This window comes from Plectropomus leopardus, chromosome 20 (assembly GCF_026936395.1).
Source record: "Plectropomus leopardus strain MGB_pleo_1.0 chromosome 20, ASM2693639v1, whole genome shotgun sequence".
NCBI lineage: Eukaryota > Metazoa > Chordata > Actinopteri > Perciformes > Serranidae > Plectropomus > Plectropomus leopardus.
The window spans coordinates 4,108,186-4,122,353 of NC_142195.1; the positions used below are offsets into that span (position 1 = coordinate 4,108,186).

Genomic DNA, 14,168 nt, shown 5'->3' on the forward strand with positions numbered 1-14,168 from the left:
CTACTTGTTGCTTTGCACAATTTTATATGACATACATTAAATGTATTTATTTGAATTTAACTTAAATTAAAGTATTATTTGAGGGGGGATTGGAGTGTTGTTTGGACATTTTATAAGTCATCTCTGGCTCTGGAAAACTATGATGGACATTTTTTTAATGTTTTTTTGCATTAAATGTAAAAATAATCAGCAGATTGATCAATAATAAAAATAAAAATGAAAAAATGTTTTGCTTTTGCTTTGTTTTTCTTGTTTGTTTTTAATGTTTTGTTTCTCCTGTTTTGTTTTTGTTTTTAACTTCAGTTTATATTTTATTGTCATTAATTTTATTACAAATGTTTTGGCATGCTTGTATATTTTTTGTGCTCTTTTCCTTAGACCGTGAACGGCAAGGTGGGAGTTAAATGCCAAGTTAGTGAGTGCTCTGTGGGGAATGGTATTACCACTGAATGGGTATTTACTAGTGTTGAAGATGGACAAGAAAAGACTAAAAATATGACAAGTAGGTAAATTTATTGTGAACATATACTCTGTACTATATGTTGTATGTGTTGTGTTGATGTTGAAAAAATAAAAAGTTCAAAAACAAAAATCATTAGTTGAAGCTCTAGTTATTTCACCACTCTCTGCTGGGATCGCAAGTTGGATGTTACGAAGAGTAAGATGTAGTGTGCATAAAGCCTTAGGATGCAATAGGTGCTGTTTACAAATGATACATTGTCTTGAACTGATGTGCAGGAGTTAGGAACCAATGCTGTTTCCAAACAACGCAAAGCAAAAATAGATGACAAAATTAACAAACATTTTTCCAGCATCAAGTCTGCAGCTTGAAAGAGCAATAATAGCTACGGCTGCAACGATTTATGTATTTATTACTGAGTGAAACTTCTCCCATGTGCCAAGCTTCAAGGAGAACTGCAGTGGCTGACATGAAAATGCGAATGGCCCTATTCAGAGCCAATGTTTGGTTTTTAACCCAACGACTCTTAGTTTCAGGTGAATATACACTAAAGAAAACATACTTATGACATAATATCATATTTCTGTCAATGCATCAAACTAAATCCTACACACTGGAACTTTAAATGATTAATCTATCAGCAAAACTGTGACAAATTATCTCTAATGTCAGTTGACTTATTGATTAATCTAATAATAGAAACTCTGTGAAAACATAATAATTCTGCAGTTAGTTATTTGAACATAGAGTTAATGGCACCAAATTAAAACCTTGAATGGACACATTTAGAGATCTTGATTACTACTTCTCAAAGACGAGACTGTCAAACCATCCTGTTGTGTTTGCAGACACAAGGACTCCATCCGGGGGTTCATTTCTTGAGCCAATTCGTCTTTAAACTTTTTAAGACTTTATTTAAAGCAACTTGGAATAAACAAAATTGAAGAAAAAAAAACATGAACCAACATATATTGCATACAGGGTTAGGGACATGTTTTATGAAATATTAACATGACTTTTTTTAATACTGGGCATTTGTGTAGTGTATAATAAACTGTTAGTTTTAACTTTAAAAAATGTCCCGGCTTCCTTAAAATTTGAAGTGGACTGAATTTGAGAAGAAAAGCGGAGGTAACTTCTCAATTTTAGTCAACTTAAAATTTCAATTTGACTTCACTTTGACTTTGACTTCAATTTGGAAGACAATTGAGGTCATTTTTTGTAACGATTCAGTTTGTCTTTTCAAATTGAGTCAACTTCAAATTTTAATGTAGTCCAGAACAAATGTGTTAAGCTAAAACAAATAGTTTGTTTTTAAAGCATTGGCAAGTTTCCACTGTGTTGATTCCAATGATGCCGAGTTTGAAAATTGTTTTCATAAAAAGTTTTTCATAAAAAACACAGAGCCTTAAATGCATTGTCTTGTAATGGTTTTAGTCAAGAAATCTTAGTGAAATGGCCAATTTTCATTGAATTTGCACTCTTTCATGTCGTCCAGGGATAACAGACAGTGTGCTCTGCTGGAAGCACAGTGAGTGTTGTTGGTTCAACTGTCCTGATCTGCATGACATTAATGTGAAACACAGTAAATTAATCCCCAGCCCCCCCCCACCCCAAAAGATGTTACTACGCAACGTCAAAAAACCCCCGCTTAAAACACTTTTAAAACACAATTCTGCTTCCCATGTCTTTGCTTTTTTAAGTCTTTCAAAAGTAGGATTTAAAACCTTTCACCAATTAAGGCTTTATTTTTAGATTAATGAATTGAATGTAAAAAATAAATTATTAAAGAGAGATCTTATGATGCAACATCAGAAAAACAATCATTATATCCTTCTTGCCATATCTTTGCTTTTTCAGATCATTTAAAATACTGATTTAGGACAATTCACCAATTAAGACTTTATTTTTGGATTAATGAATTTGAAAAATGTTGAAGAATTGTTCAAAAACGTAGATGTTACCAAATATTTTAAAATTTTATTATGCAGCATCAGATGAAAATGATAAAATCCTTCTATTCGTGCCTTTGCTTTTTTAAGTCCCCTAAAAGACTAAATAAATGGATTATTTGATTTTATTTTTTAAATTAATGATTCAGTGCCTTTATAAGATTTTTTAAGGGTATGCAGAAACCCTGTCTGCCATCTCCAATATAAAGACCTCCTGAGGACAGTGTGGAAGAGCTGGACATCTCCTGTGTACAACATAGAAGAGTGTCTTCATTATTATGAGAAGACAGGGCGACACTGGGGGACCGTCTTCCTCTGTAGCCGTCACAGAGGCAGCACAGAGATTGATAGCATGGAGTCTTTTGAGCTATTGGTTATTCTGAATGAAGTATGGGCTTATTGGATGCAGGCCTCTCCTACTAGCTAACATTGATTTCCACTCACTCCTCCAGCTCTCTGTGCCCTTGTGCTACCGTCTCCCTCTTGTTCTTTCACTCCCACTTCCTCACTGTCCCTTACTTATCCACTGTTTCCTCCATGTTTCCTCTATACCTTAAAAAAAAACAGAGATCACTCAAAAGACGACGAGACAGACATGTCTGCACGGAGCGGAGGAACACAAAGACAGATAGAAAGAGAGGAGCAGGAGGAGGACAGAGCATGGCGCAGAGGGATGGAGTGAAAGACAAAGAGGAAGTGAAAGAGAGACAGTGGTATGGAGGGAGAGACAGATGGGGGGCATGCAGAGATGAAGTGAAAGAGAGACAGAGCAGGAAACAGAGGGAGAGAGGGAGGTGTAATTATCTATCAGGTGTTCGGGTGTGCGTGACAGAGGAGGAAGCTCATTAGCACACTCTGTGTACACCAATTACACAGCCGGGCTTCTCAGGGCATTCCCCTGGCATGTCTGTCTCTGCGAGGCTGCTGGGGGACACACAGACACTTTGACTTTATGATACCTGCATGCACACCGTGTAAAAAACACAAAGCACGTGTACGCAGGCACACTCACTTTCTCAATCTAGGCCAAAACAAGATAACTCACGAAACAGAATCAAAGTGAGACTTTGGGATCTCTACATTTACTGACTGAACTTAAGGTTTCCTGCACAAATAAAATTATTGTGGGAGTGAATTTGTCCACGAGTGATTTTAAATGAAATAAAATAAACTACAAAGCAATGCATTTCTGTACCCAAAATACTCAGCAGATTTTTCATACACTTGGGGCCTTTAGGGATATGCTACTAAATCAGATTAACTTTTTCAAGTTTATTTATTTTTTATTTCTAAATTTTGCATTACGTTTTACATGCTAATATATATAAATATCATTCCTCAGTATGTTGAAGGGGTTGACAGATTATCAGCCTAGCCAATTATTGAGGCCGATATTTTGCATTTTGCAGATTATCTGTATTTGTATTTTATTTTAATGATCGCCGATAAAATTAATGAATTAATTAGGGCAAAGAACTTGGAGGAACTTTTACTTTGTAAAACCTCAGGGAGCTATTTATATTTATTTTATTTTATTTTTTTTTACAATTATCACTTTACTTTATGAAAAAAGTTGCAGGGAACTTGCTGTATATGTGTATGTTTTTATGAGAAAAAAAATCTTAAAATCCTTGACTTTTAGATTAGTTAATTCAATGCCTTTTAAGACTTTTTTAGGATCCGCGGTAACCCTGGACACATTGTGAACATGTGTGTCTGTAAGTCCAGCGTGTGGACATGAAGGATTCATGTGGCGAATGAATCGTGTGTGCATGTCTGGACGGCTCACCTGTGGAAGTTGTTTTGGCTGGATGAAACCACCCCTACGTTGGCCATGGACAGGACCTGCTTGCTGATGGCCTGGCTGGAGGTGTTTGCTGTTGCCATGGTGATTGTTGCAGACGTCTCATTCATGCCAAGGAGCTTACCTGAAAGGATGCAAACATATTTGCAAAGCAAAGCTAAACTAAGGGACTACTGTTAATTAAATGTGTTTGTTCAGTTTAAACTTAGACTAAATATATAGGAGCTATGGGCATAATCACAATTATACAGTCAATTTGCTGTATTTTGAGATGTGGTTTTAGGACTGACAGTTATAGAACAAAGAGATAAAACACATTTTAATGGTACATAAAATGGCAAAACAACAGAAGGGTGCCTCCTTTTATTACTGCAAAAAGAGTCCGAAAAAAGACTCATCTGAAGGCAAAGGACCAGTTCATGTGCACTTAGCAATGAGCAAGGATTTGCGAGAAAGAACGGAGATAAATATGCACAAGTTAGACTGAAATAAAACAGGTCTTAAAGGCAAATATAATGAAAACCTGTCAGCTTAAAGAATGAATTAACTTCCCTCAATTGCCATCAAGCAGCAATTTGCTAGAGAGAAAGAAAGGGTCCAGCAAAAGCAAGTTGTGTTTTTTTAAGTGTGAGGTATATTCAGCTGAGCTCAAAACACGGCGAGTGAAGATTAATTAAGGCTGAAGCAGCATTAAGCAGCCACTTAAGAGCACACTGATGGCTCAGATATGAGTCTGCTCTCAATAGTCACCACAGTATGTAGCTCTACAGGTGTGTGTGCCTGTGTGTTTGTGTGGGGAATACCTTTAAGTGCTTCATAAGAGGCAAGCATTTCACCTAACTGACAAAGGTGAGGAAATGCTTATTAGAGGCAGGCTACTAGGATTTGATTTCACTATACAATATAGAAAAGTCTCTAATTTAAAGATTTAAATCCCTGCCTTCATCATGTATGATGGTATGATTGTTATTAGGTCTGTAAAATGTTTTTAATTTTGTCAACATCCTTTTTATATTATGTATTTATGTTAAATGACCAAAAAATGCAGTATTTTGTTTTGTTTTTTGGGCGTCAAAAAACCACATCATTTCACTTTAGCTCAACCTCATCACACAGACACTGCCACCTACTATGTTTTATGTCTGCAACGGATGAATTTATCATATTATACTCTGCGATTAGATTTAGCAATGAAAGTATAGCTACTACTGATTTTAGCCCAGAATCAACAGATTATCATCAGCATCCGGATTTAAAGAGACACTGCTGTGAACTGGGCCTATTCAGAAGAAAACAACATACTGATTTGGATGAGGTGATTGTTACACAACTGACACCTGACTTTGAGTTGTTGATTGTCTTTATTAATATTATGTGATATGGATCTGGGATAACCACACCAAAATCAACCCAGCTTCAGGAAACTGTGAAAAAACTAAAATGAATATATTTCAAATTTGGATTGAGAATAATGTCTGATCATTTTTTATGCTTTTTAAATATGCATGTCAGACCCTAAATTAGGGTTGGGCAATATATCAGATATACTTCATGTTTCGCGGCTTGTTTAACATGCAATGTGTAAAATGACTGTATCGCAAATATTGAGTGTAAATTGTTGCATAATTTTATAATCCACCGGTGTTTTGCTTCTCAATCTCCTCTATGGCGCTCTCTGTCTCTTACAGACACAAACAAAAAGCTCTCTGTCTCTTACAGACACAAACAAAAAGCAGCACTTTTGCAGAGCTCCAGACAGTGACTATTCAGTCACATTTTGCGACCACAGAGCACTACAGCGATTTGCAAATACTATTGATATATGAACTGGAGAGCTGTTGGTTTGTTTCCAGCTTACAGTGAACTTAAAAAGTGTTTGTGGTAGTGTTAGTGTGAGCAGGTGAGGTGTGTGTTTGTATTTGCAGAGCTCCGATCGTGACTAATTTAATCACATTTTGCAACCATGGAGCACCAGTGCAACTTGCAAACGTTAGTAATATTTGAACTGGAGAGCTGTTAGTTTGGTGTCCGCTCGTAGTAAATGAATCCTCACAGTTAAAGGCGCCGCGGCATTTGTTTTACTGTCTGCTAACACAAACGTCCAACAAAAACAGCAAAAAACATCAACACTTCCATCCTGAGACAAGCCAGGTCCCTCACAATAAAAATGCCTACTCTAATTTATTTAATTATACAATTCTTTTTAAAAATTCACAATAAAAGCACTTTATTTAACTGCCTTATAACCAGACTTTATTAAAATGTTATTTTAACAGTAGTGTATTCAACTTAACTATATGACTAGCTACTTTTTTAACCTTATTGTAACTGCAGTTCATTCAAACATTTTGTATTTCAGTAGTTAACATTAGTTTAAAGGACATGTTACTAGATGTGATGTTAAATTGCTGTACTTTCTACTTTGATTTTTATATCTTGTTTCTCACCAAATGTGTTATGATCGTTTATTCGTCTTTTCTGTTGCACTTCTTTTGTTGCAAAGCACTGCATTCTTTGTATGAAAAGTGCTCTATAAATGAAGTTTATTATCATTATATTTATACATTGTGTATCCCGATGTAGCCTTAAAATATTGTGATAATAGCCAGCCCTACTCTAAGTTATATTTTAAGAAAGTTTTTGTTGATGTGGGTTCCCAGAGGCTTTAAGCTTATTTAATTGATGCAAATTTAACTGACCTTGCTCCTTGCTGAAGTCCTGCTCTGTCATGCTACTGGGCATTAAGAGCTCCCCCACAGCGGGCTGGATAGACACACTGAACTGGTCCTCCTTGGTGCTGAGGGAGGAAAACAACAGGAGACGAATACTTAATTATAAACAGGATATCCAACATAAAGAGTTAATTAAAAAGAGTATACATTTGGACTTTTTGCAAGACAGCATTCACTTCTGCTCTGTAGTGAAATGCATCTTCATCTCAGTGAAAAGATGATGACGTGTGGTACAGTGTGCGTGTTTTGTGCTCTTGTGTGTGTTTGCTGGTGTATTAAATGTTTCTCTTCTGATTGCTTTGCAAACCACGCTCTGTGAATGGCATTTTGGGCTCCGATTGATTCCCCCATCCTGAACAGATTTTCTGATAAGGTTATTGATCAGCTGAGCAGCGGTGCCGATGGCATTCAGCAGGTTGATTTGAGCTGGGGCTGATTACTGGAGGAATAATTGTTATCCCAGTGAACCCGGATCAATCGTGGCTGATGTCTCACCTGGGAGTGCTAGCACAGAGCGCGGAAGGAAAAGGAGAATTACCAAAGAACAAATGAGAGAGGAAAAAGGGAAGAGGGGATGCAAATGAACGTAAGAGAAAGAGACACGCGAGGGAGATGCGGTGATGAATCCGGAGAGCAGCAGCAGAAAAAGGTTGTGAAAAAGATGTAGGCCTGAGAGAGGAAAAAAGACCGACTTGATATGAGTGGATGTCAGGTTGTCTTACCACAACTGGAAGTTGGCTGCTTGTGTCGAGTCGCTGAAGTCAATACCCATGGAAACCGTCACTGAGGCCTCTGGCTCCAGCCGCTCTGAGGAGAAAAAAAACCGAGAAAAGGAAGAGTGAGTGACAAGGGCACAGTGTGCAACGTGGGGAAGGATGAAGCAAAGGGAGGAGGGAGGAGGTGGAGGGGCAGCAGCAGAGTGGAACAGACAGGCATCCACACCACTTGTGTTTTCTACTTCACAAAGCAAGGCCACCGTGTGTGAGAAATCTATCCTTCAATCCCCCCACCCACAGACACACACACACACACACACACACACACACACACACCTAGCCTCGGGGAGGAAAAAAAAAAAATTGCATGAAGGACTAGCATATTTCCAAAACAACAGGCTTGTCAAAGAGAGCATCAGCATCAAGAGAGACGAGGTGAAGGAGACGAGACAGAGCGGAAGAAAAAGACGGAGAATTAAGCAAAGCCAAAAAATGCTGAAGAGAGAGTCTGGACAGCTACATGGAGAAGGAGGAGGAGGAGGGGGGGGACAAGTGGGGTGTTCAGGAGAAGAAGAACACAGACAGACAGAAACATCCTCCTCGCTTCCCCTGTCGGCCTGTGTTTCTCTCTCCGTGGAGCAGCGCTGTTTTACTGTATAACTCTTTCCACAGACGGAGAGGAGACTCCTGAGGAAAGCGTCTGAAAACAGAGCCATCATGGACTCACTTCCAATCCAGCCTTCAGTTTCTCTGACACATTTTCTGCTTTTTTTTTTTTTAAACAATCTCAGCATCCTTCCTAGTCTCCCTATATGTATGAAAATAGACCACGAGATAACCTCAAAAGTAAGGGCCTCTATTCAAAATGCAAAGGTACATGTGTCCTTCTTTTGGTATCTAATGTTTGTTCTAAAATTGGGACAAATTGCACCTATATAAAGTGATAATATATGTATAAACAAGTTGTCTGAAAAGGAATTATGCAATTTATTTTTTAGATTTTTTTTTAAATCAGCAATTTACAGGACTTGTGTGTAGGATTTTATGCTTTCTAGCTATGAGGTTTCAGACTGAAACTAACAGAACTTTCCCACGTGCCGAGCATGCAGGATATCAACGGGGGCCGACATAAATACTTGACTGGCCCTGTCTTGAGTCAGAGTTTGGTTTGTTTCTCTGGTCTACGGTAGAAACAACACAGTGGACTCTGAAAGAGGACCCGTGACATTGTGGGTATGAGTGGCTCATTAACTATTGTTAGTTTCATGTAATTATACACAAATGAAAACAGAGTTATGAATATTATATATCATCTCTGCCAATATATTCTCCTAAAACCCACATACTGGGACCAACTTAAAATAAAAACCTACCTACCCATTTTGTGAAACATGCAGTCGACATAAAATCTATACTATACTACACTATAGAAATTATTCTTCATTACGGGATGAGAAGATCCGTAGGAGATTTTCCACTGACAATGGTGGACTAAGTACGCAACTCTTATTTTTTTAAAGATTTTCTTTTGTCATTATTGGTATAGTACAGCTCAAGTGTGAAAGGGGTAGAGAGGGGATGAAAGAATCTGAATCGAACCCGCGGCTGCTGTGGTGAGGACACCTCCTCTGTACATGGGGCGCCACTCTACCAGGCTAGCTACTAGGCGCCCACAGAAGTCTCTTACTTTAGATGAAGTATAGATATTAATATACTTGATAATATTACTTGAATTAAAAGTACTCGAGCACTTGATTAATAAACTTGATAAACTGACAAAGAAGATCTCAATTCTTTGTTGTATATTGTCACATTACATTTACAGAAGCTAATGACTTTAACACTACATTCACACTACAAGCTTTAGCACTCAATTCTGACTTTTTTCTAGATTAGATTTTTTAATGTAGCAGTTCACATTATCGTTTAAAACGTGGCTAATATCAGGCTCCAGTGTGAACTGGTCATGGCCCTGACATGGCACACATGCTCAGAAGAACAAGATATCATTCACAGTACGCTGTGCACACAGAAGTAACTGTTTATGGTTTCATTTTTAAGTTGTTATGCAGTGATCCCATGGGCAGAAGAAGGAAGTCAACGTCATTTATGAAGTATTTTTACACTAAACAGTCTCGGGCCACTTGGGCCTACTGCCTGAAATTAGATTAAAACACTGAATACACTGACTGACTTGTAGAATCTGTAGATTAAAAAGCTTGTTGAAAATGCTACAAAGCCTAAAGAAATGGCCACAGACAACCAAAGTGTCCTACTTTCTCAGATGGCAAATTCTTGTACTCAAGTAAATGTAACTTTGTTACTGTCCACCACTGGCAACAAAGTCTGGCACCAATGATGTCATGACCTTTGAAGCAGGAAATGAGTGTCGAAACTATGCGTTTTTGACTGCTTTTTTCCAAAGATGCTTTTGGTTTGTTTACCACCTGTATGATCAATTGAGCGCTCAAGTTTCTTTCTTGGTTGGATTTTCTTGCAATGTCAGTGTGTCCTCAGATCTATGTAATTACTCGAGTATAATATTTAGGGATGATTGCTTACATGGAAAAAAAAAAGATATAACCTATGCTGCAATTAACTGGAATTTCAAAATTCGAAATACTGAAAGAAAGATTTTCATTTTTATTGTAAATGCATATCGGTTCCAAATATCGGTTATCAGTCTCATTAAATACTAATAATCATTATCAGCTCTGAAAAAACGATATCAGTTTAATGTTCGATGATATCTGATGTTTTGTTTTCTATTTTTGTGTAAGAAAAATTAAAGGCAGAGCACGTGCCCCAGCTGGCTGCTTATAATTAACAAGAACAACATTTATTGATTTAGGACACAAAAAGAGAGCAAATCACAAATACTATTTGGGTTTAAACTCTTAAATTGCGGGTGTAACAATTGTTCACGTGGAGATGAGCAGCAATGGAAAAGTTATGTACCTTGCAGTGGCAATGTGCAATATTTCTCACTAAATACAACCCTGTCATGCATTGTCCTTTAACCAACGCACACAAATCAGCATTACATAAAGCTTTGTCTGTATTCATCCTCTGCAACTTTTCCACACAGACTCCAGCCACCAGCCCACAGTAGCCAGGCTCAATCGATCCAAATTACCCACTGTTTGCCTGCTTGAGTTCCTTCAATGCCCAATCAATCCCCTGCAATTGACAGTTTTAACATGCTCCACCGCACACCACTTCTGTGTGTATGTTTGTATGTGCATGAAGAAGAAGATCTTGAAGGAGCCGTGCTCTTAGTCATATACTATATACAGAGTGTGGCCATCATACAACAGTGTGACAAGAAATATGGAGATGGTGCATGTTTGTTGGTCCTGATCGATACTAATGAACAGGGATTAGCTGAAATAATATTGGCTGTTTTCAGGTTGGGAGGGGGGGTATCTGCTGAGCTGATAGCAAACAGGCTTAAAATGATCATTTAATACCTGTCTGAGAACAATCATAGTAAAGGTAGCGCTGCAGAAATTCCAGTCAGCCATCATGAGTAAAAAGAAGAGTCAACCAATATTACATAGAAATTGGAATAAATGTGGGTGTTTACGTTATAGAAGGAAAAAACAACTATGACATGTGAAATCTGCAAATAAATCATTAGGCACATTTACATGGAGCCTATTAATCTGATTAGAATAGGTTTAAAAGCCCAAACAGATTAAACGTGATCCATAAAAAAACCTCAATCAGCTTAAACAGGCCAAAACCGGGTCAGATTTCAATCAGTTGCAGAGGGGTAGTTTAAACCTTTTCATAAACTGTTCAAAAGAAAATTTATATCATGTAAACAATGAAGCGGATTCCTCTCTGCCTGTGTTCTTTCTGCACATCCTCCGTCCTCATGTGAGGGGACTCCACTTCCAGAAAATGGCGACTTCCAAGCAGAAGTTGACTACAGCGGAGAGTTTGTTTTTAACCCAAGCTCTTTGATACCTGAACATTATGGGACGCCTAGACAGTGAGAAAATAAGGAATGACGACCTGCGCTGATAAAGATCCATTTTAGCTGTTAGTCTGACTTCAGCTTCCGGGGACGGACGAAATGCTCCAGTGGCCCTGTAACCAAGTGACCCACTCCTGGGGCACCAAGTGGCTCAGTGGATAGAGCAGAGGATGTATCCTCACTGCCACGGCCGCGGGTTTGATTCTGGGCCTGGCCCTTGACTGCATGACGCCCTCTCTCTTTCTCTCCCCCTTTCACTCTCAAACTGTCCTTTCCATTAAAGGCAATAAAAGCCGCAAAAAAATCTATTAGTGACCCAGTCAACTTCCACAATCCTAGAAATATCCTAACATCTGAGAATTGTGCTAAAATCGTCATAACATGCTAAAATCCTAGAAATGTCCTAAAATCCTGGTAATGACCCAAAATCCTACAAACATTCTAAAATCCTACTAAATGTCAAAAAAAAAAAAAAGAAATCTTAAAAAAAAGTCCTGTAATCCTGGAAACATCCTAAAGAACTGTAAATGTCTAACAACCCTATAAATGCACTAAAATCCAGGAATAGCCTAAAGAACTAGAAATGTCCTAAAACATAAGAAATGGCCTTATCTGTAAAAACATCCTAAAACCCTAAAGACATCATCAAAGTGATGAAAAAACACTATATAATGTGGCACAGGAAACAATATACATCAGACTTTGATATACACAAACAACACTTGATAATAGATGAATTAATTGCTGGTTTTCCCTTTTTCATGGGATTTGATTACCTTAAAAATATGGAATATTACCAACCTTAAATTTCAATATCACATTTGATGGTAATGTTACTAATTTATAACCGTTATTGGATTTACCAGGTGTAAGCGGAGGTTTTGTTTTTTTTGCAGGTGTGGTGCTCATACTCACCGATGGTGTTAAAGCAGTGGATGTTGAGGCTCGCTGGGCTTCGGTCTCCTATGTGGATCTCCTCCAGGCTGTGGTCTGAGCTGTTGGTCAGTATGACCTGTACAGCAACCATACTGGGCTGGTACAAACACGGCTGCCTGGGGAAATGATACTTAGCCGACAGACCTTTTCCAGTCATATGGTGCAGCAGCTCATAGGTCTTCACTGGGCCAAAAGATGGAGTGGTGACCTGGAGGGACACATGAAAGAGAAGGGATAAACCTCAACAACCGCTGGAGTGTGATTTTGTACAGTATAAAACAAGACTGAGAAATACAGAAAACGTCTTGATTATCAGAGAAATAAACTGCAGTATGGACTGGACTGATCTAGGAACAACTGAGCACTGCGGGAAACAAAAGCCTGAGAGCAGACGCAGAGAAGGAAAATGAGAAAACATTGCTCAGAAGCCTAAAGCTCACCACATCAACATGACATCCAGGGACGCCTTGTGCATTACAGTGCAAATGCATCCACACAAGAGGACAGATTAATACAAGAATCTCCATTCTTTCCATCACCTTTATTCATGCAATTCAGCGCGTCCAATCAGCGCGCAGAAAGAAGCACTTCTGAGTGGAGTGGGACCGAGGGTTGGCCGATAACTCCCCGCCAACCCACCCTTCATTAACTCTGTAGGGTAAAGAGGAGCCCATTTAAGAAATGTCCTCAATCAGCCCAGTTAGCTGGAAATGGGCTGGATGCTCGGTCAAACGGGGCTGAATAAAAACAGCCTTTAATGAATAGAAACATAAGTGGCTACATGGCCCAAAGCCGCCACTCGCAGGTCTTTTTAAAGGAGCTTTTACCTTTTCAGAGGCAGGAAATTGTATTACCTTTGAGAGATATAGAAAGCAAAGGATGTGGATGTGATGGTGGTGTGGTCTTTTTCTTAAAAATTAACATCTCATGACTTAGAGCAGTGATACTCAATTTACGGCCTGCGGGCCAAATGTGGTCCTCTGTAGGGTGCCAGGTGGCCCCTCAACCATTGTCTAATTCACAATAAAATGATTAACATTGGGAATTGTTTTTGTACTTTTAGTATACGTGAGGTGCCTAAAGTGTACAAAAAGCATCAAAATAGATGCTGTTTAAGAGCAATTGCCAGTGGAGGATCCCCACAGTCTCCAACAGAGGTGCAAGCTAAGACCCTAATGTCCTAAAATCCTACAAACGGCATAAATCCTAAACATTTTCTCATAGCCGAGAAATGGCAAAAAATCCTTAAAACGTCCTAAAATCCTAGAGATGTCCTGACATCCTTGAAATTTCCTGAACTCCTGTAAAAGTCCTAAAATCCTAAAAATGTACTACAATCATCAAAATGTCCTGAAATCTTCGAAATGTCCTAAAATCCTAAAAACGTCCTAAAATCCTTAAAATGGCTTGAAATCCTAGAAATGTCCTAAAATCCTAGAAATTTCCTGAAATCCTGGATATTTCCTAAAATCCTAAAAATGCCATACAATCCTAGAAATGTGCTGAAAACCTAGAAATGTCCTAAAATCCTTACGTCTTGAAATCCTATCAATGTCCTAAAATCCTGGAAATGTCTGGAATCCCAG

At 38.3% G+C, this 14,168-nt stretch overlaps 1 protein-coding gene across 4 annotated transcripts in view; it reads right to left on the minus strand.

Annotated features, from left to right (window-relative positions):
* ap3b1a (adaptor related protein complex 3 subunit beta 1a) overlaps positions 1-14,168 on the minus strand; it is a 100,631-nt gene that overhangs the window by 23,032 nt on the left and 63,431 nt on the right. For all 4 annotated transcript variants that reach the window (XM_088070700.1, XM_088070699.1, XM_088070701.1 and 1 more), the window contains exons 23-26: positions 12,562-12,790; positions 7,671-7,755; positions 6,916-7,013; positions 4,202-4,340 (exon numbers count right to left, since the gene is read on the minus strand). In XM_088070700.1, the coding sequence (XP_087926826.1) occupies positions 4,202-4,340; positions 6,916-7,013; positions 7,671-7,755; positions 12,562-12,790 (551 nt within the window). The remainder of the gene's footprint in view (positions 1-4,201; positions 4,341-6,915; positions 7,014-7,670; positions 7,756-12,561; positions 12,791-14,168) is intronic.